This window comes from Toxotes jaculatrix, chromosome 1 (assembly GCF_017976425.1).
Source record: "Toxotes jaculatrix isolate fToxJac2 chromosome 1, fToxJac2.pri, whole genome shotgun sequence".
NCBI lineage: Eukaryota > Metazoa > Chordata > Actinopteri > Toxotidae > Toxotes > Toxotes jaculatrix.
Genome location: NC_054394.1, coordinates 14,647,587 through 14,674,672, shown reverse-complemented (window position 1 = coordinate 14,674,672; position 27,086 = coordinate 14,647,587). Strand labels below are relative to the sequence as shown.

Genomic DNA, 27,086 nt, shown 5'->3' with positions numbered 1-27,086 from the left:
ATTTGGTTTTAGGGCTCAGGTCTGAATTAGGTTTAGGTCAGGGTTAGGGTAAGGCTGGGGTTAGGCATTTAGTTGTGATGGGTAAGCTTAGGGAAGGGGGCTAAGAAATGCATTATGTCAACAAGTGTCCTCAGGGTTAGTGTGTATGTGTGTGTGTTTGTCAGTGCAAATGATCCTTGTACTTTCTTATTGCCTCTCATAAAAACTGGATAGATAACTTGACATTTTTGGTCAGTGAGCAACTGATTAGACACACACACACACACACAAATCCCCAATCATGTACCAGGTTGGGTGGTTACGGCATTTTATGCTCATAGTTGCCAGTCATGATCAAACCTACTTCCTGGTTTGCATAGCTTACATAAACCATGATGATCAGAACGAACACACACACACACACACACAAAGGGGCTGAACTGACTATCCTGTCTCCTGTCTATATGGGTGTTTCTCTCATAAACTGGTGATAACACACAAATGCATATGAGCAAAGGACGAACTGACTTGATTGACTGAGGGATTGACGGAGACTCTGACGCAGTTGGTTTCCAGTCCAAAGCTAAAAATTTAAAAATGAAAATAATTTAAAATACATACGCTTGCACTCACAATTTGGGATTTCACGTCATTTCTTTCTACTTTGGATGATTGAAAATTCTTTTCCTGTGGACAAGAAGTTTGCTGACATTTGAGTTTGGAGGAAATTTTTATGAGTTAGAGGTGAACTAAAAGTAGAGCCACTTTGAAGAAAAAACGCTAAAGGTGGATTGCTGAAGACTTGAAGACAAAGATCCGATCAATAGAAGAATTTTCAATATACCAAGGTATAGTTTCGCTGTTTTCACATTTTAAAATTACTTAATTAGGTAATGCTGACCATAATAAAAAAAAATTCTATTCTTTGCCTCGTCTTCATGTTTAACTTTAAAACACCTATTGTACTGTTGGTAATTTAAACAAAGAAAAATGACTAATTTCAGCTTTCTGTTTCCACATTTTTCCATTTTGACACACAGACTCTATACAGGTCACCATAAGGCTGAAGCAGTGGAGTAGACAAGCAAAATGGAGGAACTAAAATACAGAGGAAGGAAAAGAGAAGGAAGACACAGGTAAAATTTAATGTACCCTATGTGCTGCCTCCTAAAGGTCATTCATTACTGCTTCACTTAAGGTGGTGATTGATGTTGCAATTGAAAAAAATACATAATACAATACAAAAATACATATCATATTTATGTGGACAGCAGCCCACAGAGCCCCGCTACCGCAGTTTGATCTTAATTAGTCTGCCTGATCAAATATATGCAATGGGGGAGGAGGAGGGGGGGGAGTCTGTCTAGCAGAAATCCATCTTCCTCTCTGGTGGCTGCTTTTATTGTTTGTGATCCGTGCTGTCCTTCTGAGGCTTTTTGGCAAACTTGTTAAGCAAAATTGGTTCTCTGCTGTGGAAACATGATAGCTTATTCATAAATATTCATATTCATAAAGGTTTTGAAATTTTTCGTGGTGTAGTAAACCAACGCTACTATCTGTATTCGTCTGACACAATAATATCTATAGGCCTATACCTATTTGTATTCAGATTAATACTGGGACGAAGCAGGGCCCACACCCAAAGTTATTAAAACATTGTATAGATTCCTTAATTTTCTGTGTTAAATTGTTTTCTTCCTCCATTTATACTCATCATATGTGTAGGCATACACTGGCAAGAAAAAGTATGTGGACCCTTTGGAACTACCTGCTTTTCTGCATTAATTAGTCACAAAACGTGATCTGATCTTCATCTAAGTACAGACAGAAAAAATGTGCTTAAGCTAATAACACAAAAACAACTATAATTTTTTGTGCCTTTTCTGAACACAGCCCTTAAACATTCCCAGTGCTGGTAGAAAAATTGAGTGAACGCTTGGATTTAATAACTGGTCGAACCTCCTTTGACAGCAATAACTTCAAACAATCGCTTTGAGAATGAACGGCTCTCTTGAGGTCATTCCACAGCATCTATATTAGTTAAGGTCCAACTGGACCATTCTGTAGTAGATTTACTTTGATATTTAGGGTCATTGTCCTGCTATATCACCAAACTTCTACCGAGCGTCAGCTGGTGGACAGCCACCCAAACATTTTCATGACAGATGTCTAAAAACCTGATTATAATCTCGTTGAGGATGTTGAGGACTTTGCTGAATTCCTGAATATCTCAGTGAAAATGATTATTGTAAATATACTACACAAAATTCAAACAAACCCGGATGCTATCCCCACCTGCACAAAACACATTATCTGTTCATAATGTTAGCAAATAATGTACATCCCTATTTTTTTGTCAGAAATAACCACTGTCCAATATAAAAATAGCTTTTTTTGCACTCTCATCATTTGTGCATAGTAGTTAGAAAAGAGGGGGTTACACTTTAACCACAGCAACTTACGGTAAGTGAAAAAAATTAGGAAAGAAGCACTTATTTCCTCATTTCAGGTTAGATTATTCTTTAACTAGCAAAGGTATCATGGCAAAATTTGTGCAATCGAGTTTTAAAGTCAGATCCGACTGTGCGTTGTAGTGAGACAGATTTAGAAACAAATACATTCAACACACTATGCAGCTTTGGATTAGACAGCTGTTCCATTTCCACGAGTTTATTAACCTCTTTATCACTGTTAGGAGGTTAATTGTTCACAGGATGGATATTGGTAATGGATATAGTGATCAAATTCTTTGTCCAGTGATATATCATTAAGTATTGTATTACCAGGTTTCTATTTGTTATAATTTACTGTTTGAGGAAGCAGCTAATTTCCCCTGTGCACCGCTGCGCCTCTCTTTATTGCTGTGGCTGAGATCATACCCACAGATACTGATCGCTGTTAAGGGAGTGCCGCTCCATTTAGAACGTTAAATACATACTACAGTTTTAAATCAGTCTGCATATTGTTACCACTGAGGTCCAAACAGAGTCTGGTAGTTTCTAGGGTTAGATTTTTTTTTTTTATACATTACATTTACATTTTGCTATCTTCCGATTTTAGAAGGCTAAAATTAACTAAATTAACTGAATGAACCATTCTACTTTGTTTTGACTAAAGTAGCAGTGGCAATGATTAGTACAAGCAATTATAATACAGATACTGATAATATGGTCAGACTGGTGTGACTGAAATCACTGATATCACAAGTCTTACTGTAGAGCTGGCCGACCAAAAAAACAGAGGCTGGGCAGACAAATAAATAGTAGTAATATTATGACGTCAGGAGGTCCAGAGAGCGTTTAGCAGGATTAAAATGGCAAAACTAGAAATCAAAAATCCATTTCTGACATTGCTGCCCATTGAGTGGATTAAGTAACAGCAGTGTTGGCATTCTGTGTTACACTTCTCTGTACTTCTCTGACAAAGACAAAGATATACATTTTTACTCTATATGTTATAGAAGTATGTGAGTATATAACTGGTATTTATTAAAATTAAAAACACTTTTTGGTTTTCAATCAGCTTAAGATTCTTTAACAATGTGCCTTACTACAGTTATTTTAAATCAGCAGCTTTTTGTGGTTAAGTGGGTAATGACTAGTGATATTCATCATTAAAGAAAAGAGTGCATCATTGTTCATACATGCACCCTCATCTCACATAAACAGCTTCTGCCACCGTGACTCTGGCCATACTGAGCACAGCAGTATATACGTTTCTGACAATACCGATAGTCGCTGTGGCAAAGTCAAAGATCGCAAAGTGTTATCAATTCAAGGTAGGGAACCCACACCCTGATAATTATTCTGCACTTGACATTAATCAGCTATCAGTGGGGGGTGGCAGAGAGGCTGACAGACACTCAGACGTCATTGGTTTGGTTTACAGAGCCAAACAACACGGGTGTAATCACAAGTACTGTGGAGGTTCCGTCAGCTATAGGATGCCCAGATTGTACCTAAAGTTTCTGGGTCAGATTCCAGCCTGGGAACCCCAATCACCCTTCCCTTCATGCTAACACCTTTCATCTCACAGCAATGCAAAGTGGCTGGTAACAACAAAGTAGACTGGTAAAAAAAAAAACTAAAAGATAATATGATGGGAATATTGTTTACAGTTCACTGACAGCTGCAGGAAGGTTAAGCCAAATTGTACCCATGAATCTGCACCCTCTGAGGAAATAGAGAAAATGGGTTTGGAGTTATTTTTTATGACTAGACTACAAACTCCATGATCAAGGCCTGCATCATTTGAATTATCATTATTATAGCATAATAAACATCTTTATTTGGTCTCATTGGCTTCATAGTGACAGGCTAATTCGCCCTGTGGTTTATGACGTTTCCCGTATTTCATCCCCTTATTCACTGCCACGTTTCTCCAATCACCTTCCTCCCTAATGTCTAATGAAGCAAAAATAACACATTTAGAAATTCTGACAGGGCAGCAAACTGGCACATTCAGCAAACTGCATAGCACAATATTTTCATATAGCTGCAAACAAAATCCCATGATGAAAAAAATGTTTCTAAATCCAGCAGCAGTCTATAATTCAGTGGTTCTCACTGGCATTCTGCCATGCATAACTGTGATACCAGCTCAAGTCAGTAAATACATGTGTGTCCATGTGTGCATCTCAGGGATACATGGGATCCATTCCAGCTGAACCCAATAGGAGCTGAGAAGGAACGAAAGAGAAGATGTTTCCAACTGGCCCAGTATCTGGTGGCTGTTATTGTGGGGTTAGCTGTCTTGACCAGTGCTGTAATCGCTAAGGTAGGATTATCTCCCTATCAACAGTCTATCAAACAGCCAAAAAAAAAAAATCTATCAAAGGTTTCTCAACTTGCTATTTCTTATTGGTGACGAGGCATAGAAAGAGAAACACCACCACAAAGTTCCTGGCTCTGGTTTCAGACTTCTGATTTCAGATCAGTTTGCCTTTGATGGTCTTTGATAAAAGTCAGGGTACAGCAGACTGAAAAACTCATATATGACTTCATCGTTATTAGGTTCAATTACTGTAGGTTTTTCATTTGTGGTGTACCAAAGAAAGCCTTTCAAAAACATGTTAATTTTGCCTGCCTGTCCACAAAGTAACATGAACAATAATCCTGCTGTTCATGGCAGGGCTTACAGTACATGATCCCTTTGCACCCCACTCTCTCCTTTTGTTGTTTTATCTCTCTATCTTTCTGTTTCATTGTGTATCTGTCTCCTTCTTTGCAGATGTCCTCTTCATTTTTCTCTCAGTCTTTAACTCTGCAGCATGTGCATAGGTTTGCATCATCTACCTCTCTGCTTCTGCCTCTGTTTCCTGTCTGTTTTTAATCTTCTTCCTTTGGCCCTGTCTTTAACTCTCTTTCTTAAGGAGGAATCACATAGTCAGTTACAAAACAACATATTCCCTAAATATCCCTGTCTCCATTTCCCTGTGTAATCAAAGAAAACTGTTTATTGTTCAACCCAATTAACTTCCTTATTGGTGTGACGGTAAATGAAGACAACAGAGCTATGAGTTGTACTTAAAGTAATCTCCAGGAAGAGGTGGAAGCAGGGAGGGGTCACCAGTAAATCTCTGTCCCGTACTGCTACACACAGGACTTTATACCTGCTGCAATCAAAACAAACAGTGATAAAATCAAAAGCAGGGACTCTTTTAAGGTCTCTTGAAAATATCAATCTAAAGAAAGAGAGAAACATATAATAATTGTATAACTAGTATAAAACAGAGCAAATTGTAAGTTTACTTTGGGTCAAGAGTTTGTTTTTTGTTTCGTGTATGTGTGTGTGTTTCGTTACTTTACTTTAGTTGTCTGTCCAATCAGGGCTCTCTCTTGGTGTTGTCAACACTGTCCAGTCCAACCTCCATGCGCAGCCCAAAGGAAAAACAGTTCTACATGCTGATGTTGGTTTTCTGCCTGGTCTGCCCCAACTTCCTGGTGTTTATTAAATCACTGTGGAGGTGTGCCTTCAAGAGTTTTGTACAACCCAACATGAAGACCATGTTATTTGTACGTATTTTTTAATGAACCATTCTCTTTTTTCTTGTAAAATGCTTTGCATGTAATTAGAACAAATAAGATAATGGAAAAACGCATTTGGTAAATCTTATTTACAGCCTGAAATGCAATATCACAAGGATATTACAGCAAAATTTGTTTTGAATGTTAAGAGTTGAGTTTTTTCATTATTTATAACTCTGCTCATCTGTTCAGATTGTTAATCTTTATGAGGAAAACTACTCAGGGACAACTGGGTATAGCTTTTAAAAATTTCATTGAAGCTGTGAAAAAAAATGTATTTTTATATTACAAGTGTATGTGCAACTAGCATATCTTAACCATAGTATGTCAGTAAGTCATAATATCAATACATCCAACAAATCCAAATAACATAGGAAAAAAGTACATTTCCTGACAGAGGTCAATATGGTTTAAAAACTTAATGCTGCATAGTGTCAATCATTTTGGCCACAGATGTGTTATTTTAACTGTTGGGATTCAATTTTTATTCATGATAAAAAAAAAATGTATGTGAGAATATAATGGCATCTTTGTGTCTTTTCCAGATTTGTGCTATAGAGTGTCTGGTATCTCTCGGTACTTCGGTGCTGGTACTAGTCGTTATGCCTCAGTTTGACGTGCTGACTAATCTCTTCATCAGCGGAGGAGTCTGTATTGTTTCTGCCATTCTGCAGATTGTATTCAGGCTACAGAGGGAAACGTGGAAAATCGTGTTCCCAATATGCTCCCTCATCCTCACGATTGGAGGTAATTCTCTTTTTTACTCATGATTCTAGTAACAAATATCACAATCATAAAGCATATCTCCATAATCAATTCTACCTTTACAGACTAAATACAGTGCTGCTGAGTGACAAGTCCCATTAGGTTTGTGGTTATCCCATCATAAAAGCAAATCTGATGCTGACTGTTCTTTACTCCACAGACTTAACAACTCAGTTCTTACAGACTATAGGGACAAAAATGTGTTACCGTCTTCCTCAGACAGCAAAACAGAAGTCTTACTGACTGTCATACCACTGTTTTGAACACATTTCAGTTGCAGTTTATGTCTTCAGGTTTTGACCGAACTCTGAATGGTAATTGGTGTCTCTCCAATTACCATTCCCGTCACTTTCCACTCCACTTGTCTCGTTGTTTATTTTCCATGCAATGTCTGGTTCAGTATGAACACAATGAACCAGTAATGACAACTGTGTCAGGTGAATGGTGTAAGACTTACTAACTGGCATAACACTGACAAGCTCTCATTTGAGCATTCAGATACTAGTTTCATATAGGCTCCAGGTGTCATGGTGGAGAAAAATACCTCAACAGCTCACATCATTTATAAAACATGTTTGAATCCTCACAAACTTTTAGCTGCAAAGTAAACGAAGCCTAATGGGATGACGCAAGGAGATGATGGGGTGGATGCCGTGGCTGTGGTTTCAGTTAAATGTTAATGAACATGTTGTGTTTCAAGTCATTTTTCTGCTTTAAACCAGTCAGCAGTGCAATTTCTTTTCCAGTCCAACAGCTGAAACATTAACCAGACAAATAACTCAAAACTACCTCAGTACTGCTTTTTCAATGTAATTAACCTGCACAAAAATTCACTGAAATGATAGACAAAGAAGCAGAGCTGCTAACTAACTAACTGTTTCACAAACTAACAGGTTACTGCCTCCTGGGAGCTGACTACTATGTTCGTGTGTCATCATATGTGGATAGACAGAGCGCCGACTGCTTTGTTTATGTTGGAATTGGAATCTTCTCTTCACTTCTAATCTCCCTGTGTTGGTGGGAAAATCCACTGCAAGCTACAAACCGCATGCAGGTATAATGTTTTTCTATAAAGTGCTTCTGTTGTTCTCTCTTCACTGCAACAACCTCTTAACTACAAAACTGCTGTTTTAAACAGCCACCAAACTGGAATTTACCCCGTCCATGCACCACATTGTAGACTACAAATTAATGATGTAAAAAGCTGAAATTCCTCACTGACCTCTAGCTTTGAAATATAAAAAGCTCTTTTAACTTTAATGTTTTGTAACTGTATTGCCTGCGTGGCCAACTGTGCCACATGGTTTTTTTCATGTCTTCTGAAAGAGCTTCAGGTGGATAGTAATCTGTTTTGGGCCCATATATTTACAGTGTGCAAAGATACTGATTTGACATGATCAGTGAGACTTTTTTTTCCCCCATGTCTTTCTTTCTCCCTGCAGGACACGTTGTCAGAACTGGATGGTTTCAGGGACTTTGTGTTTGTCATCACCAGTATTCTGAGGATAATCGTGATAGGTAATTATCTGCCATCAATGTCTGTCTCAACACACAATACTCACAAAGCCATGCTTACAAAATTACACATGCTCTTGAAATGTATTATCAACAGCCTTCATCGTGTTTTGCCATGCTTGCACTGTAAAAATGTAATTTCCAACGTTCACAGTGGAGAACAAACAGATTTCTGTGATGTCAGGGATGCAGATAAATGGCAGAGGATGTTCTCCAGCTGTGATGAAATCTTCAATTGTTGTTTTGAATTTTGTAAAGCTATGTTTTTTTGTTCTGTGGCACAACACAACACTATCAATTTATTCCAACACTATCAATTATATATTCTTAACTTCCTTATATTTACTTAAAACCCAGAATTTCTTACAATTGCAAATCAGTACACTTACAAATTAGTACAAATTATGTCAACCTATTCTAACCTATTATGCTCTTTTTGATATTGTATTCATTATTACATCTGTATATTTTTGATATTTCATGCTATTTCTATTGTACATTGCCTGTTTTACATCAATGAGATATCTTACTCTGTTGTAGGAGGGGTATACCTGCTGTACCATGTGGTTATTGAGAAGTCTATCATCTGGTCGGACTTTAACCTGCAGAATGATGACTGGGAGTTACTGCAAATAGGACTGGTGCTGTTTTTCTTACAGGTAGGTATGAGGTAGACAGAAAGACAGACATACGCTGTGAGAGAATTGCAATGCCATAGTCTGTTATTTTTCACCTGATTTTACCATTCTGTTTCTCTCCTGATTGAGTATTTTTCCTTTACTACACTACTTTTAATGGCTCATGTAGATTACTGCAGAAAATTGAATTAATAAGGTAGGCCTGTGCAACACGTTGCGAAATTCGAGAAATTCCCCACATTAATTCTGAATAACTAAAAATCTCCCACATTAATTCAATCAATCATTTCCTCACATATGACATGGTTGCAGTGTTCAGTATCACATCTTAATTTGTGGTTCATGCAAATCAAATGAACTGCGGCTCATTAACATCTGTAGCCTTAGCAACCACCCAGCTAAATTGAAAAAAAGAATTTTGTGCCACTGACAATACATTGCTAGTAAATATTTCCCTTGTCTCCTGTCTCAGGCCTTCTGCTCGGCAGCTTGCCACTGGTTTGGGGTGGTGGCCTGTAAGATTCATGCAGTCAGGATGAGTTTTGCGCTGCCGGTATGCTGCACGGGACCTGCAGTGCTACTGCTGGGACTCATACTTTTCTTAACCCAGGCACAAAAACTGGATGGAGCAGAGCATGGGAGCATAACAGGCAAGTTTATTTTTTTTAAACATTAACCCAATATTGAGAATTGTTTGTGCTCTCCTTAAAGTCATTCAGATGATACTTTGGTTTCAGCTATTTCAATTTAATTCAGTTATTTTAGTCAAACATCAGGGATCTGAAAAATGTCTCTACTTCAGTCATGGTGATATTGTGAGAAATCTTTGTCTACAAGTCATTTGTGTCTCTATACTTTCAAGCTCCGTAATTCAAGAGTGATAAACATAGAATAATAAACTTAATTTCAACTGGTGCCAACAACTAAAAACATTTAGCTGCTTTCATTGCAGAGTTCTGTGAAAGCTTGGCTTACCTGAGCCATAAGAACACAACCCCTGTGGTCTTACTCGAGATTACCAGGAGCATCTGTCGGACTTCACTTAACAGGTGCGTTTGTTTGTGTGTGTGAGTGAGTGGGAGGGTATGTACAAGATTTCAGCCACCACTATTAAGCATTTCCCTGTGTCAGTTATAAACTGTGTCAGTTTGTCTGTAAGTGAGCAGATGTGCTCCTTACATTTTGAGAATGTCTTCACAGACATTTGACCAAAATATTTATGGACTATTTGACAGCTACTACTTGCAATGGCCTTTTTCCATGCTGGCACTGGAGGGAGTGTGTATGTGGTCAGGCTTTGTCACATGTACCTACTACGTGTGGAAGATCAAGGTATCAGTATAAATACACACATTGTACCCAAATTATAAAAATAAATATCCACCCCCGTACAACAGAGTTCAAACGGTTCACAGCAAGCTCACTGGATTACCCAGAATAACAGTGACACTGTTGTCGGGGAAGACATACTGCTACTAAAGTTTTTTTAAATGTATTTTTTCCAAGTAAATGAGAACCACAAAGCTGCATTCACACCACTGTATTAACACAAAAGAAATTGCAGATATCTCAAAACCTGGCCAAATAAAACCAAAACTATCTGCATGGTTTGATAACAGTAAAGTAAAGGTCAGTGGGATTTTGTTTTGTTTCTAAATTGGACAAACAAAGCCCTTAAAACAGCAGGTTCTGAGTTCCTTTCAAGCATTCCATTTAATCTAAAACAACAGCCTATTACCAGAGAGCACCAAATCAGAACATATTACAAGGCACAATTTATTACAGTTGGTAGAGGTCTACCAATAATTTCATCAACCCAGGAGCCTCTTATTTAAAATCAGACAAAAACTAACTGCCTCTATGGTTCACCCTGTCTTAGGTCCAGCGTATAGAGAGAACCTCTCAGCTCTTTGTTCGTCGACTCTACGAATCTGCTTTCATTGATCTGTCTCTGCTACTCAACACCAAGATGAAGGTGCCGAGAGCCCGAAACCAAGAGAGGTGAGAGGGAGAAGAGTGTCTGCCTGATCACTTTATATTGTTTACCATGTGTTTAGGTTTTTTTTTTTGTCAACTAAAAAACGGAAACACACTTTTTTGAAATTACCAAAATAGAGCATGTTTGGTTATTGTATAAATTGGCACTTCAGACTAACAGTCCCCAGTCTCCATAACAGATCAAAGTTTGTTTCCTAGGCTGATGAGAAATGTGTATGTTGACAACATGAAATGTTTAAAACTTCTGCTGAAAGCCTCTTCCATCCCCTCTCCTCTCCTCTCCAGCCACGATGACATACAGAGCAGTGTGATCTATCTTTGTGCAACCATGTGGCATGAGACCTATGATGAAATGCTGAAGATTCTCACCTCCATGTTCAGGTTTGAGACACAGTCACTGCAGACACCCAGCTGTACCAGTATCACCTACACAACATGGCTTCAGTTCCCTTTCCACATTCCTTTAAAGAGCAAATTAACATCACCTGGCAGTGAAAGCCTTTTATGTTGTTCTTTAAAATGTTAATCATGAATTAAATGTGTCAACTTTATTTGCTTTTGACTTAAGATATCACATGGCTTAAAATGCTAAACATTTGTGCTGTTTAATATACGCCTTGTTCAAAAGAAGAAAATACTGACACTTGTCATTTTAGGTTGGACCGCTATCGAGGTGATCCAAAGGAGGATCACAAGGACTGTTTTGACTTTGAGTGTCACATTTATGTGGACGATGCCTTCATGACCGAAAAGGACACAGGGAAGAGGCTGGTTAATTCTTATGTTAATGACTTGATCCATGTTGTCATAGAGGTTTATAGGTGAGAGATTCCATATATTACTACTACTATTTATCTATATATCTATACATTTATCTCTCTTTCTAACCTACTATCTATCCATCCAACCATTCAGGGTGTTTACCAACAAAGAGCCAGATGATGTGTCAATCATTGAGACTCCCTACGGTGGCAGGCTCATGTTTGTTATGCCAGAGGGCAACATGCTTTATATTCACCTAAAAGACAAAAGTCTCATCAGGAACAAGAAAAGATGGTCCCAGGTATGGAGTACTAGCAATGTCTGGTGTGTCGATATATTCTAGTATATATGTGTGTAAATCCTAAAGGTGGAATGGTACTAGATGTTATTTGGTGTATGTATGTTTTAACACTGGAGGAGAGTTTGCTGTTAAACATCTTTTTATGCATACCATTGTACCACAGTATCTGTATCTGCAAGAAATATGTTTCGTGATTAGCATGATATTGTCCATGAATGTTTGACAAGTCACCTCTGTTTCTGTGGGAAAGTTTAATCGACACAGTTTCACTCATGTCTTTAGCAGCTGGTCTTGGATTTTCACACTATAAATTAATGTCTATAATTTTCAGATTATGTATCTATATTACCTACTCGGCTGGAAGGGCTACATCATCAAGAACCCTCAGAAGATCCCAGTAAGACTTATCTGCCTTTTGTGTAAAATGTGTACACATTAGTATTTTGACACAGTTTGTGTAAAAAGGTTGTTCTATTCTGTTTTGCCCAGCACCACAAGAACCCATGCAGAGCTAGTTTGATCTCTCTTGATGGTGAGAGTTTCCTGTTGCCTCAGTATGACAATGACAACAAGAGGAAATTCATCTCAGATGACAATACATATATCCTTGCTCTGGACGGAGACACTGACTTCCATCCCAAAGCTGTGATTCTGCTCGTAGACAGGTCAGTGACAGAAAAAAAACACATAACTTGTACTATCATGGCTCAGCCCTGAGATTTCATCATTTACCAACATAAATCGCTGATAGTACTGGTAGACAGGAGATACTTTGGCTAGTTTTGTCAGTTAGTCATTCAGCCAGATTTTTTAGTTGTTGTGTATAAAATGTTTTTAAAGATAGTAATTAAAAATTATTTTGATTGACAGGTTGAGAATGTATGACAATGTAGGTGCAGCATGTGGTAGAATCCATCCTACTGGTATGGGTAAGTAGACATTTTTTAATGTAAAACTTTTATTTTTTATACAATTTTAATTTGCTTGCCCTTGCATCTGAGGCAAGTACAGAATAACAAGGGCAAAGCAAACCATCTACTAGTAGGACTTTATAACCCGGCTGAAAAGGGAGGGCCTCCAAAATTCATGCTTTTAAATAGTAAATTTCACATTCAGTCATTGGATAAATTATTCTAACACCATATTTTTTATCTATACCTCACAAATATTAATAGTTGATTCAAACATGGCGCAGTCGGTTGCTCAGGTGGAAACTTCATTATATTATATAGTTATTAAATGGACATTCGTATCTTAGTAGCAGCTATTAAATGTATTAATCATTAAAAGGGTCCTGGTGCAGCTCCTATGACTAGTGTTTTCTTTACATCCTTCAAATGGTTCTACACAGCTAATTTGCAAAAAGAAAAAAGTGGGGCTGCTTAAATGTCTGTCAATGTGTGCTGGACTATTCCAGTAGAGCACACATTCAGTGTCTGCTGGGACAGACGCTAGCTTCCAAAACCACTGAAAAAAACGAGTGGAAAGAGATAATTTAAGAAATGTGCGATTGTGTATTTTAATTGCTGAACTTCTCTCATTTTCGTCCTTTGTCCTCCTATTTTTTCTTCCATTTTTCTCAAATGCTTTGTCTCCATGACTCTGCTCACCACCACGCCTGATTACCATCCCAGGTCCCATGGTGTGGTACCAGAAGTTTGAGTATGCAGTAGGCCACTGGCTACAGAAGACAGCAGAGCATGTGTTCGGCTCCGTGCTGTGCAGCCCAGGATGTTTCAGTCTCTTTAGAGGGTCAGCCTTAATGGATGACAATGTTTTAAAGCGATACACAACAACTGCAACAAGAGCTGTGGAATATGTGCAATATGACCAAGGTCGGCACACAGACACACAAGTTCACCTCTATCTTCTATCTTTCTACTTTGACTGCTCACGTCTTGTGCATGTATACGTTTCTAGGGGAGGACCGTTGGCTGTGCACTCTGTTACTGCAGCAAGGATGGCGTGTCGAATACAATGCTGCATCAGATGCATACACCAACTCACCACAGGAGTTCAAAGAGTTTTATAACCAGAGGAGACGATGGGGACCCTCTACGCTGGCTAATACACTGGATCTTCTGCATAGGTTAGTGTTACTTATTATTAGAAATAGTGGAGTTTCATTCCATGGCCAGTCAACTGTCACTTAACTGACTACAAACATTAAATTCAAATTTGATGTCCATGATCTTTATTTTGATTTTGATTCTAATTTCCATGGTTTCAGAGCCATATCTCCAAACTCTACTTCCCCAATCAACTATGACATGCATATTGTATTCATATGCACTCTTTTGTGGTTGTAACTTCAATTGTAGTGGTTCAGAGACGGTGAAGAGAAACTCATCCATCTCGAGGCTATACATCTTCTACCAGATGTTCACAGTTGGTTCCTCTATCCTTGGCCCAGCATCTGTGACTCTCATGATTGCAGGCAAGTTCTGGTCTAGTTTTTTATTGAAATAGCCCTTCCTTATTGGTGGACATTTAATGACTGTCACAGGGGCAACATTTTCTTGTCCAACTTGTCCAACCTATCTCGCCTCTCCATCTGATTGACTTTATCACGCTTTTTATGAGTCCATGAGGAGTGAATTAATTAATCAGGCCAAACTCTCCTTGCAATTACATGAACTTAGTGAAACCTATTATTGTTGATTTTTTTTTCTCACTGAATTGGCTCATCTTTAGCAAAACAAATCCTAAACATCTCCTCAGAAAACCTGCAGTACCCTTCATTCACACTACTAAGTCCTAACAAAACAGCTGCGTTGGAAGTTAACTTCTTCCGTACTGTTTCAAAATTGTGGTTGTAAAATAAGTTATACAGTTACTACTTCAGTGATTTGTCTCAAAGGGCTTCACAAAGGGCTTTAATTTTCAAATAAATTTTATCTTATGAAGACGTGAGAGCATGAGATGCCCTAAAAATAATTTATGACACTGCATGTCACATATTCGAGAGAGGTCTAACAAAATCTTGGTCATCATTTTGCATCAGACTGTACAATATCAGTTTTGTTAGATTTTATAATGAATGCCTGATAAAACACAGAGCTGCATAGTATTTATTTAAGAGAGAAGTAATTCAACACGTGTTATTCATCTACACTGCTCTCATATTTAGAAAATATACCAAATCTGCGAGTTATGCTAGCTTAATGGTGTACATTCCAACTGGTTGCTTTGTAAATGTGGACTGCAGCAGCAGTCGTATTGTTGGACTTTGGCCCTTAATTTCTGACTGTCAGAATTAACGCAACCTCATTACGTCATTGGTTGCCAAAGCTCTGCCATTGGTGGACCCAATCCAGGATCAGAGTTCTGAATTTAATGAACAAAATTTTCATCATGGTTCCTTCACAACTGTCATCTTTCATCTGGACAATCATAAAATTACATGCAAAGCTGACTTTGTAACAGACTTTGGTGTGACTTTACTAGGACATGAAATGCACAACTTTTTGCCCTGCGTTTTTAGTTTCCATCTGAATAACTTCTGTCCATCTTACCTGCATCTGTTGTTTATTGTTTTTTTTCCTCTTTAACCATCTAACTGTCTCTGTCTTTCCCTGACAGGTGCTTTCCAGTTTGTCTTCCGCATGGCTGGTACACTTTCCATCATCGTCGCAAGCATTCCTCCTGTGTTCTACATCATCGTCTGTTTTGTAGCCAAGCCTAATAATCAAATAACCATCGCTGGAATTATGAGTGTCCTCTACGCCTTCCTCATGACCGCATCCTTCTTCTCCATCATCGGTGGGTTATAAATAAATAAATAAATAAAGGGACTCTTTTTGACTTCATATTCTTAACAATTTTTTAGTAAATGTTTGTTAAAACCTCAAATGTACATACACACTGCACTTTCCCTTTTTAGGTGACATGGTGATTCAGGGTACCTTCTTGACCCCTACTGGCCTGTTTTTGGTTTCTATGGCAATCATGTACATGGTGACAGCTATACTACACCCAGAGGAGTTTGGTATGATTGTCTCATTATATATACTTTCACATTTTTTTATCTTTTGTTGTCTTAATTGTTTTATGTTAACTTTTATTATGTTATGTTATGTTATGTTATGTTATGTTATGTTATGTTATGTTATGTTATTTTCTTTCAGGGATGATTGTCTATGGTTTGATGTATTTCATCTGTATCCCCAGTGGATATCTCCTACTGACCATCTACTCACTTGTTAACATGCACATTGTGTCCTGGGGCACAAGGGAATCCAACAAGTAATGCACTGATCATTATTGAAAGGAGCAGTGGCACTTTTGGCTGCAATCAATAATTGATTCATTTCTTAATTACTTCATTTTTAATTCATGGTGATATTAAAATTCAGGAATCTAATCATCAATTAATCTCAAGCCAATCTATTAACTGATCAACTGACGTCCGGTCTCAGCTTTAAGGGGAAAAGTGATAATAAGAGAGGGAGTAAAAACAGTAGTAGACAAAGTAAGATTTCCTAACAGCGGTATGAGCAGCAGTAATGGTGATTGTGTTACTACAGTCAATTCAGTGTCATCAAATTTAACTGATTTGAAGTATGGATTCTTTGGTCAACATGAACACGCTCTGGGGAAAGTCCAGAGAGGAGAGCATCTGTGTGGTGTAATCCATGAAGCTAACACAGAAGTACACCTGAATGTGAAAAACACCAAACACATGAATAAAGAATAGGAAATATGAATTCTGAACATCCGAAACAAGCTTAATCAAAGATAACATTACAAAAGTGCAGGAAATAAAACATCTACAATACAACACAACTGACTGCTGACTTTCAGCAGACCAAATTCATCAGTTCTTCCATCCATTCATTTTCCACTGCTTATTTGATCCAGGTCACAGTGGCAGCAGTGTGATGTTAACCAACAAATTCACTTATCCAACAGATAAGCAGAGGCAGCAGGAAATTCATTCATTTCCATTTATCCCAATCTGCATCCCCAATAATCATGCGCGTCAGTATTTTTATGTGTCTGTGTATTTTCTGACTCTCCTTCCTTTCCTCTGTCTTTCAGGGGAGAAGCAGAAGCAAAGAAGAAACATAATATTCTGTGTGACAGAAACTGCAGGCTCTGCTGCTGGGACATGAAGATACAGGTACTGTTAGCAAACAACCACTGACGAGCCTTCCAGTGGATGAACAGATGGATGGATAAATAATTTTTATCCTGTTGCTTCACAGATAACGCAGGAAACAGAGAATCTGATGCTTCAACAGATTACAGGCCAGACTGCACACCAAGTCCCTCCCCCTCAAAACACCAACCAGGAAATAACTCAACAGCCAGCTGCGAAGCTGGAGCCTCCAGCCAAACTTGACATCACCAAAGAAGATGGCATGGCAGAAGCTAAGAAACCTCCTACTGACAAACCAAACGGGAAGGCAGCAAAAGGCAATGAGGATGCTTTAAGCAGCAGGTATTTCGTTTTATTTTCTTTCTTGCCTTGTGTTTATCATTGATCTATTTGGTCACTAAATGTGGTCACTAATTAATATCAATACAGAAACCTGTATTGATATTAAGGCAATCAGCTGGATGGTCAATCTGCCAATCTGTCCTTCACGTTAACACAACTCACCTCTACATATTGCTTACATTAAACGTAGTCCAGTACTTGAAAAAGGACAACCCAGAAATCACAAAAATGTGTGTGTGCAGTGATGGCAGTGCTGACAAAATCAGTCTTTCACTGAGTGAATCCGATGAAGAACATGATGAGGATGATGATGACTTAATGACAGGCGACCTACAGGAAACAGAGGAGCTTCCTGTCAGTGGTGAGAAGCACTTAAAATGTGCATTTGTCCTAAATACAATTTATTACTACTGTAATTCATACAATCTATTATTTAGGCCACAATATGCATAACATATGGCACGTGTGTGTGTGCGCGCGCGTGTGTGTGTGTAGACTGGGTGACGCCAGTGAAAGAAGAGTTTTTGAAGAAGCTGACTTATGCCAACATGAAAAGAAATCTACAAGAACAAATACGGTAAATGATTAACATTATACAAAATGTGAATTTTGCAAAAACTTCTACAATGTTTACACAAAATAAACAGTGAATACTGGTGAAAACAATTCATTAAATTGTATTAATTTAAATGTTGTACATGTGTCTGTGTGTGTTGTTACTAATGTTAACACATGGACGTGAGACAAACTCATTAATCCCTAGACGTGTGTTTACTTTCAGGTATGTGTGCAAGCACAAATTCTTTATTATGTGTATTTGTTGTGCTTTAAGTTGGTCTCAAAACAAAGTTGCCCCGTTGTATCAGGTAAACTGTATAATTGCAAGTGTATAATTATAGTTATTTGTTCTTGTGCTTTTCTCTCTCCTCAGATACACACTCCGCAACAAAAATCAGGATGATGTGTGTGAGGAGCTGGTCTTAATGTTAACAGATACTCTTAATGGGGAGCTAAGTGGAGTGGGGCCTGAAGATATTCTCACAGAAAGCCAGCTGGAGGAGTTACAATATGCACTGGCAGAGCAGGTGACCTTATAAAATACGCATTACAGAGAATTTACCATTGTATTATATCACATATTACTGCCTCTATTTAAATTCTATGAAAACCAAACTTCAAATCTGCTGCAGAAGAGGAATAAATGAATCACTGAGTAAATGACTATCTCCTGTGTCCTTAAGGCTCGGCGTATCCTTAAGACCAGTCGAATGGACAAACTAGAGAGGAGAGTAAAGAGAGCCATCGAAAAAACACTGACCGCCCCGCAGGTGCAAAAACTAGATGAGGTAAGATGCTGATTTAGCCCCTGGGTCCGTGAAAAGCAAATCCCTAAAGATGAAAATCTTTTTCTGAATAGATAAACAAATAGTAACTTAAATTGGTCATTAAGAAAAAGAGTTGCCACAATACTTCACATGTAAAAGGATATTTCCAAAACGGAAATATTAAAGTGAAAATATTCTGTTCCACTTTTGCCTTAATTAAAATAAATCCCAAAAATGGTTTGTGCCCATCAATTATGTGTGTGTGTGTGTGTGTGTGTGTGTGTGTGTGTGTGTGTGTGTGTGTGTGTGTGTGTGTGTGTGTGTGTGTGTGTGTGTGTGTTTAGGGTGAGAAAGACTTCTGGAACAAATTAATTGAGCGCTACTTGAGGCCTATCGTTGACTCTAAGGCACATCAGGAGGAGGTCACCAGAGAACTGAAGTCACTTCGCAACAAGGTCAGATTTACTGTTATTGTACTGCATTTATTAGTGGTGCATTGCTATGCATGCACACTAGGCACCTCTATAGCAAAGCTATAGAGGTACCTAGTGTGCAATGCAAAGCAATGCACACTACTGTTCTCCCCGTTTTTCTTCTTCTTCTTCCGTGTCGATTTTCGGTTCGTAACTCGTCTCACACCGTTGAGCGCATCCCAACAAATGATACATCAAAACGTGCGGCTCGATCCAACTCGCTATGCTTGTATTTTGTTCTCCAGAATATTCACGTTTCGCGAAGTAATTCGCGAAAAACGGAGCAAATTTTTCCCATAGAGAATGAATGGGAAACGGTCAAAAAAGTCGCAAATTCTCCCCCTTTTTCAAACATCAACTGCTCTGGCATACTTTCACCTAGAAACACCATTCAAACTGTAAAATGTAGACACAAGTCTTGTGTATTCGGGGTGTATTCAACTTTTTCATAAGTTGTATCGTTTTTGAACTGTGAGCTCTAACTGATCATGAGTGATTTTGAAAAAATTCAGGGTTTTCAATGAGTGTGTATTGCGGAATGTTCCAGGCTAGAGTGGGAGGTTAGAGTGGAGAGGCTTTAAAAAAACTCTCTGAAATTTTTTCTTTACACGATGACTACGGCCACAAATTTTACTCTACAGCAGTGAAATTCTCCAAAGTTGTAGCCACACTTGTCCTCTCTCTCACAATGTGTTTACTTTTTCTGTAGGATTTATGGTTTTTCTTTGGCGTGCCTTTTAGCGACAAGAGGAGCTCTCAACTGCTCCATTGACTCCAATGTTAATCGAGCAGAGGATTTTTGGAGAAGAGCAGAAAATCCCCTTTTTTGAAACTTGCTGTAAAATCCACATTTTAGACAGTAGGACCATAAAAAATAGATTCAGGTCTTCCTTAAAGTCTTCTCTCTTTGACGGTGCCGTTTGTTTAGCGATACCATGTTTTGTTTTTCCATGAATAGCAGTTGTTCGGCAGGCCCGATTCGGCCGAAAATGAGCTCGTCAGAGCACCTGTGAGCTGCCTCAGCGGCGGGAAAGCTCATCCCCATGGCAACCGTGACTGCAAGAGCTGTGGCTCTCTCTCTCCCTGTAACAACTCTATGTCTCTCTGTCTTTGTAATTAGTGGTGCATTGCTTTGCATGCACACTAGGCACCTCTATAGCAAAGCTATAGAGGTACCTAGTGTGCAATGCAAAGCATGCACACTATTGTTCTTGCGGTTCATCTTCTTCTTACTTCTTCTTCCGTATCAATTTTCGGTTCGTAACTCGTCCCACACCGTTGAGCGCACATCGACAAATGATACATCAAAACGTGCGGCTCAATCGGACTCGGTGTGCTTGTATTTTGTTCTCCAGAATATTCACGTTTCGCAAAGTTATTCGCAAAAAACTGCGAAAAATTTCCCATAGAGAATGAATGGGAAACGGTCAAAAAAGTCGCAAATTATCATCGAATTCTCCCCCTTTTTCAAACATCTACTGCTCTGGCATATTTTCACCTAGAAACACCATTCAAACTGTAAAATGTAGACACAAGTCTCGTGTATTCGGGGTGTATTCAACTTTTTCATAAGTTGTGTAGTTTTTAAACTGTGAGCTCCAACTGATCATGAGTGATTTTGAAAAAAATCTGGGTTTTCAATGAGTGTGTATTGCGGAATGTTCCAGGCTAGAGTGGGAGGTTAGAGTGGAGAGGCTTTAAAAATACTCTCTGAAATGTTTTTTTTACACGACGACTACGGCCACAAATTTTACTCTACAGCAGTGAAATTCTCCAAAGTTGTAGCCACACTTGTCCTCTCTCTCACAATGTGTTCATTTTTTCTGTAGGATTTACGGTTTTTCTTTGGCGTGCCTTTTAGCGACAAGAGGAGCTCTCAACTGCTCCATTGACTCCAATGCTAATCGAGCAGAGGATTTTTGGAGAAAAGCAGAAAATCCCCTTTTTTGAAACTTGCTGTAAAATCCACATTTTAGACAGTAGGACCATAAAAAATAGATTCAGGTCTTCCTTAAAGTCTTGTCTCTTTGACGGTGCCGTTTGTTTAGTGATACCATGTTTTGTTTTTCCATGGATAGCAGTTGTTCGGCAGGCCCGATTCGGCCGAAAATGAGCTCGTCAGAGCACCTGTGAGCTGCCTCAGCGGCGGGAAAGCTCATCCCCATGGCAACCGTGACTGCAAGAGCTGTGGCTCTCTCTCTCCCTGTAACAACTCTGTCTCTCTGTCTTTGTAATTAAAACTATAGCAGAACTATAGGGGTCACACAGACACACATACACACAGTCAATATTGTGCGGTGCGTTAGCACCGCACAATATTTACAGAGGCACACAGACACACACACACAATAGTCAATACTGGGTTGTGCGAAGCACAACCCAGTATTGACTCAGACCCACTCAGGCACACACAGACAAACACACACACCCACAGTCAATATTGACAGAGGCACACAGACACACACACACAAACACAATATTTACAGAGGCACATAGACCCACACACACAATAGTCAATTGACTATTGACTCAGACCCACTCAGGCACACACAGACAAACACACACACACACACCCACAGTCAATATTGTGCGGTGCGGGAGCACCGCACAATATTTACAGAGGCACACAGACACACACACAATAGTCAATACTGGGTTGTGCGCAGCACAACCCAGTATTGACTCAGACCCACTCAGACTTTTGACAAAGACACAGACACACACACACACACACAGTCAATATTGTGCGGTGCGGTAGCACCGCACAATATTTACAGAGGCACACAGACACACACACAATAGTCAATACTGGGTTGTGCGAAGCACCCACTCAGACCCACTCAGACCCACTCAGGCACACACAGACAAACACACACACCTTTTGACACAGACACACACATAGACACACACACAGTCAATATTGACAGAGGCACACAGACACACACACACATACACACAATAGTCAATACTGGGTTGTGCGCAGCACAACCCAGTATTGACTCAGACCCACTCAGGCACACACAGACAAACACACACACGCACCCACAGTCAATATTGATAGAGGAACACAGACACACACAGGACAGAGGCACACAAACACACACACAATTGTGTTGTAGATACACACTCAGATAGACTTATACAGGAATGCATTGGTATGAATACTAGCGGTGCAATGCACCACTCTCGCGATTTCCCAAAGGGAAATTGTCTAGTTGTTTATGCAAATGTTTACTGTTTGTTTGTTCACTTGTATTGGTAGTGAAGTCAACAACAGAAAGGGAGAAGCCAAAGACAAGTCAAACCGAAAAACTTCTGTCTCAGTTTAATGGTCTGGTGTGTCATTGACTTTGACCACTGTCAAGTCATTTGCAAAGTGAGTGGACATGTAATAATAAAAAGCAGACAAAGTGGAGGAAGAAAGTTTCTCCAAACAAGCAAAAGCTCCCTTGTAACCATCTGTTTCATATGCTTCCTCAATTACTGCAAATACATCTTTGTCATTTCTCTAATGCAGCTTCTTGTTACTTAGCAGTCAACATATGTGCTATACATACATCAATATATCTGTGATAGGTTATTATCACCCATAAAACTGGCCCTCTGATGTGTCAGTTGTGCTCTAATTAGAATTTCGATTCATGTATTTTTCAGAAAACATCCCCTGACTTGGTTGTATGGGAAAGACAATGAGCAAAGGCTAATTGGAAATTTTAGAAGTTTATCTCAGTTAAAATCTTTCCATTTTGAATGCACACTCACACTTTTTGCTACTTTTGCCCACTGCAGGCAATAAAACTGTATTTTAGTATGAGGAGTTAAGAAAAATCATTAAATTCTCCTTCCTCCCCACAGGCCGTCTTCCTCTATTTCATCATCAACGTGCTGTGGGTGGTAGCCACCTTCTTCCTGCAGGCCATTGGAAATGATGTCATCAGCATCAAGATCCCTAAATACTATCCTAATGGAAGTGAATCTGGAGAATACCTGAAGGTCAGGGCAGTGAGACAGTCATTCCTATAGATGCATGTGCTGCAGGGATAGAATTAGTTACAGGAGGACTCTGACATATTTTTGAGTGTTTGTCAGTGCTGCCGTAACTGCTGCTGAAATTTATCACCATTACTGTCATTTTGTGTTGACAGGTGGAGCCTCTCAGTTTGATGTTCCTGTTGTCTTTTGCTGTTCTTCTTGTTATCCAGTTCCTGGCCATGTTATATCACAGGTACACACACAAACAAACAAACGTGTGTATGTGCCACACACCCACTGAATCCTCATCACTTCCCATTCAGTTTTTTACTTTTTTGCACCTGTACAATCAGACTCGTACTTGACAGATTCACTCCTCGTAGACTGACCTTGAAAACTAAGCAGGAAACTTTCAGATGCCGCAGGTTTGAGTCAGTGGCAAAGAAATAGCACAGTTTTTAAACTGGTACTGAACATTTTCCCCCACCATGAGAGTTGGAATTCTGATTGATAAATTCCTGCCTTTATGGAGAATTACAATGATATCCCTCGTTGTTATTGGAACTGTTGTGCATCTATTTCTACATTTTCATTTTGCCTATTTTCTACTTGTGTTTCATCTTGGTGCCTCTCTGCAGGATCTACACTCTGATCCATGTGGTATCCTATCGCACCACAGAGAAAGACTACAAACGGAGAGAAGATGTAAGTAACAGCACTCAAAGACACAAACATATATTCACATAATTACTTGATTAATGCACTACGCTGCTTGGGCTCCTCAGTGTAACACTTTTAAAGAAGAGGAGTTAAACTGCCAATGAACTTATCATGAAAACAGAAAGAGTAAAAGCTTGACTATACACAAATCTGAACTTCACTATCAAACACTAAAGCACAATGAAAGCTAGTTCAGACATCCAAAAACTGACACTCTACACCAGGGGTGTCCAAACTGTTACACAAAGGGCCGGTGTGGCTGCAGGTTTTTGCTCCAACCAAGCAGCAGCACACCAGACTTGACTCATTTAATCAACTGATCTCAGTCTTCAGACAGTTGATTGGTCAAACTGTGTGATCTTCACTGGTTGGAACAAAAACCTGCAGCCACACCGGCCCTTTGTGGAACAGTTTGGACACCCCTGCTCTACACTAAAGTGGCGTCTGCATCAATATCCGCAGCACATCCGAAAACTCACTCACACAGGGATTGACTGAGACCTAAAGGCGCCCTGGAGATTTACACAAAGCAGCCAAACACAGCTGGCAAAAAACTCTACCCGGCCTCTGACAGAAGTCGCACACAGTATGGTGTATTTGCGATAGAATATGCATTTAAATATGATTTTAATATGGACAATTGTGCACAAGATGTACAATAATATTTAATCATTACAAAAAAGTGAAATAATGGAGATATAAAAGCTATGAAACTAATGGAGGAGTAAAGAAAATTATTTTTGCTGGTCCTAGATTAATAGCGGTTCGAGGGAAAAAAAAACTGCACAAAGTATAACGTAAAATAAAGACAAAAATAAAATAAAGCATGTACAATACATATAACTTGCACATGTTTTTGTTCATCAATTTAACATAAGCACTTCTATAGATTACTGGTGCTACCCTTAATGACCTTCAGCACCTGTATGAAGTGAGGGTCATCTCAAATTCAGGGACTATTTTCTTGGACTCACAACATCCGTTACATGTTGAGTACCAGATGCTACTATCAGGGCAGAGTTTAGACTCCCCAAAGGTAGCGCTAATAGATGCAGATTGTCCTTTGTTCCATCTGCTATTGTTTTTTTTTTTTTTTCAAGCAAACTATAGTCATGGTCATGTCACTGCATTTTCTCTTTCCATGATCCATGGTGATAGTATTCGGTGGACTACTGTCTGTAAACCAAATTGCCCCTCAGGGACATTACAATTTTTTTTTTTTTTTAATCTATGAATCCTGAATCTATAGGCTGAAACGCAAAGGCTTTTACCTAGCAAAGATCTTGATCTAGCACCAGCATGATGACAGTTTTTTTTCAACCTTAATTTTGATGGATTAATAAACTGCTAAATTCCGGCAGCGTGCCATCTATAAAATTAAATGAGCAGCACGATCCTCACCAACACAGAACAGCTGGCTCCATATACATGCAGTACTCCTTAGGTAGGCTGTTATTAAATCAAATTACTCATTATACAGCACAACTTAAAAGGAGGAGGATAAGAGAAGGATGTAAAAAAAAAAAAAAAAACAACAAGCAACAACCAGACTTCTGCATAGGCTGGCTAAAAGCAGTCACAAATCACAGGCTCCTGCCCAAGGTGCTGGGTGCCTGAGTTTACACGAACTTTAGTAACCTTTACTATGATATACACAAATAGCTTAACTCAGGCATTACAAGCAATAAAACCACAAATCACAACACACTGCATATACAGCAGTAAAGTTATGCTCTTACAGACAGCCGTAGCTGGCCATTTGCCATGAGGAAAGCCACAGAGCAAGCAGGGAGAGGGGAGGGGGGGGGGGCGTTGTCTGACTCACCTACCGGTAACAGAAGAAGGCCGGTGTCCTCCATAGTGGCGGAATGTTTAGATATGTTCACCATGGATATATCCCCGCTGTATTTATTGTCTCACGTATTTCGAGTGTCTCCGGCTTTGTCCTCTTTGTTTTAACCAGGCGCAGGTCCAGTTCCGGAGTATCCCATCAGTTCCTCCTCTCAGTCCGTCATTTTGAGCCAAAGTTATTTAAGTAGTATCTGTTATCACTAGCGCTGCTCGGGAAAAAAAAATGCCAATTAAATCCATATTTATTTCGTTTGAAGGACCTAGCTAACTTTATGGGGTTTAGCTGGGGAGGGAAAAGGCCACAGTGGCTTCTTTTCTCAGTTTTTACCTGAGCCCTGCCGCACCTGGCACGTGGCCGCAGTTACTAATCAGAGGGCATCCCGACTTCACCTGCGTTTCTTTCAGTAACCACGGTCGCCCCACTGACAGTGCAATACCACCTGTCACCACCCGAGCTGAACTTTGACCCTACATTGCAAACCAGAGGGCGCTGTTTCACTCATCATTTTTGCAACATTTTTCTATTGGAAAATGGTAGTCAGTAGTCATAGAGTAGTGAAAGAAAAGCTGAAAATATCAAATTAATTATTATCACAAAACAAACAGCAAATGCCACTCAAAGACTATTTGAAATAATTGAGGAAAATTCTGAACGGCCATTTATTTAAATCAATATCCAGAAACTGAAAATAAGGTTACACTCTGAATACACATAGCTAATGATACCAACTGATAAGATATTGTACAATGGTGATGCAAGTCTGCTACTGTACAGTACTTCACATGGATGTCATAATAAGGTTCAGTGCTTTTAATAGTAGCTTAAATGCATCTAGTTTCTCTAGGCTTCTGGGGAGAAAAAACAACACTGCTGATTTGTAGCTCAGTCTAGGCCAATTCAGTTCAACACTATATCTTGGTTTGAATAGCTGCAATTCCATTCTAAACTACAACTACATTATTACCTGGGTATATAATATTAGCATAACATTTTAAACAGCATAGTTTGCAGGGCTGTGTAGTATTTAAGTTTTACAAAGCTTCAATTGTCTGTAGACTGAGCAGGTTTTCAAAAGTTTTTATTCATAATTTCCAAATTTGTTGCAACAAACATCGCCACAGAGACAAAAACTGGTGACATTTATCTGTCAGTGCACCTCATGAGATTTTTTGTGTGTGTGTTTCTGTCATCTAGGAGGACGATGATGATGACTTCACTCTGGCGAACCAGTTTGCCAATGGACTTGTCATTACCAGTGATGACCTGTAGTCAGCAACAACCAACTGTAACCAGTAAAACCCAATGACCAGCGCACAC

The 27,086-nt window shown here is 39.1% G+C and overlaps 1 protein-coding gene across 1 annotated transcript; it reads left to right on the top strand.

Annotated features, from left to right (window-relative positions):
- Positions 1-1,068: 1,068 nt before the first annotated feature.
- chs1 (chitin synthase 1) lies at positions 1,069-27,038 on the top strand. Its single transcript, XM_041038810.1, has 34 exons — positions 1,069-1,115; positions 4,620-4,755; positions 5,808-5,993; positions 6,551-6,752; positions 7,664-7,824; positions 8,213-8,288; positions 8,826-8,944; positions 9,396-9,573; positions 9,876-9,972; positions 10,159-10,255; positions 10,803-10,924; positions 11,207-11,302; positions 11,578-11,742; positions 11,837-11,984; positions 12,316-12,381; positions 12,474-12,649; positions 12,855-12,913; positions 13,619-13,819; positions 13,905-14,073; positions 14,306-14,421; positions 15,567-15,746; positions 15,868-15,972; positions 16,112-16,229; positions 17,025-17,106; positions 17,192-17,402; positions 17,618-17,788; positions 17,923-18,004; positions 18,359-18,512; positions 18,669-18,773; positions 19,097-19,207; positions 23,081-23,218; positions 23,371-23,450; positions 23,836-23,902; positions 26,964-27,038. The coding sequence occupies exons 1-34, from the start codon at positions 1,069-1,071 to the stop codon at positions 27,036-27,038; spliced, it is 4,296 nt and encodes a 1,431-aa protein (XP_040894744.1).
- Positions 27,039-27,086: the final 48 nt, after the last annotated feature.

Coding starts and splice junctions, on each gene's coding strand:
- chs1 (XM_041038810.1), top strand. CDS start 1,069: ATGGAGGAACTAAAATACAGAGGAAGGAAAAGAGAAGGAAGACACAG. Junction 16,230..17,024: donor GGCACAAGGGAATCCAACAA/GTAATGCACTGA, acceptor TCTGTCTTTCAG/GGGAGAAGCAGAAGCAAAGA. Junction 17,403..17,617: donor AAACGGGAAGGCAGCAAAAG/GCAATGAGGATG, acceptor CATTAAACGTAG/TCCAGTACTTGAAAAAGGAC.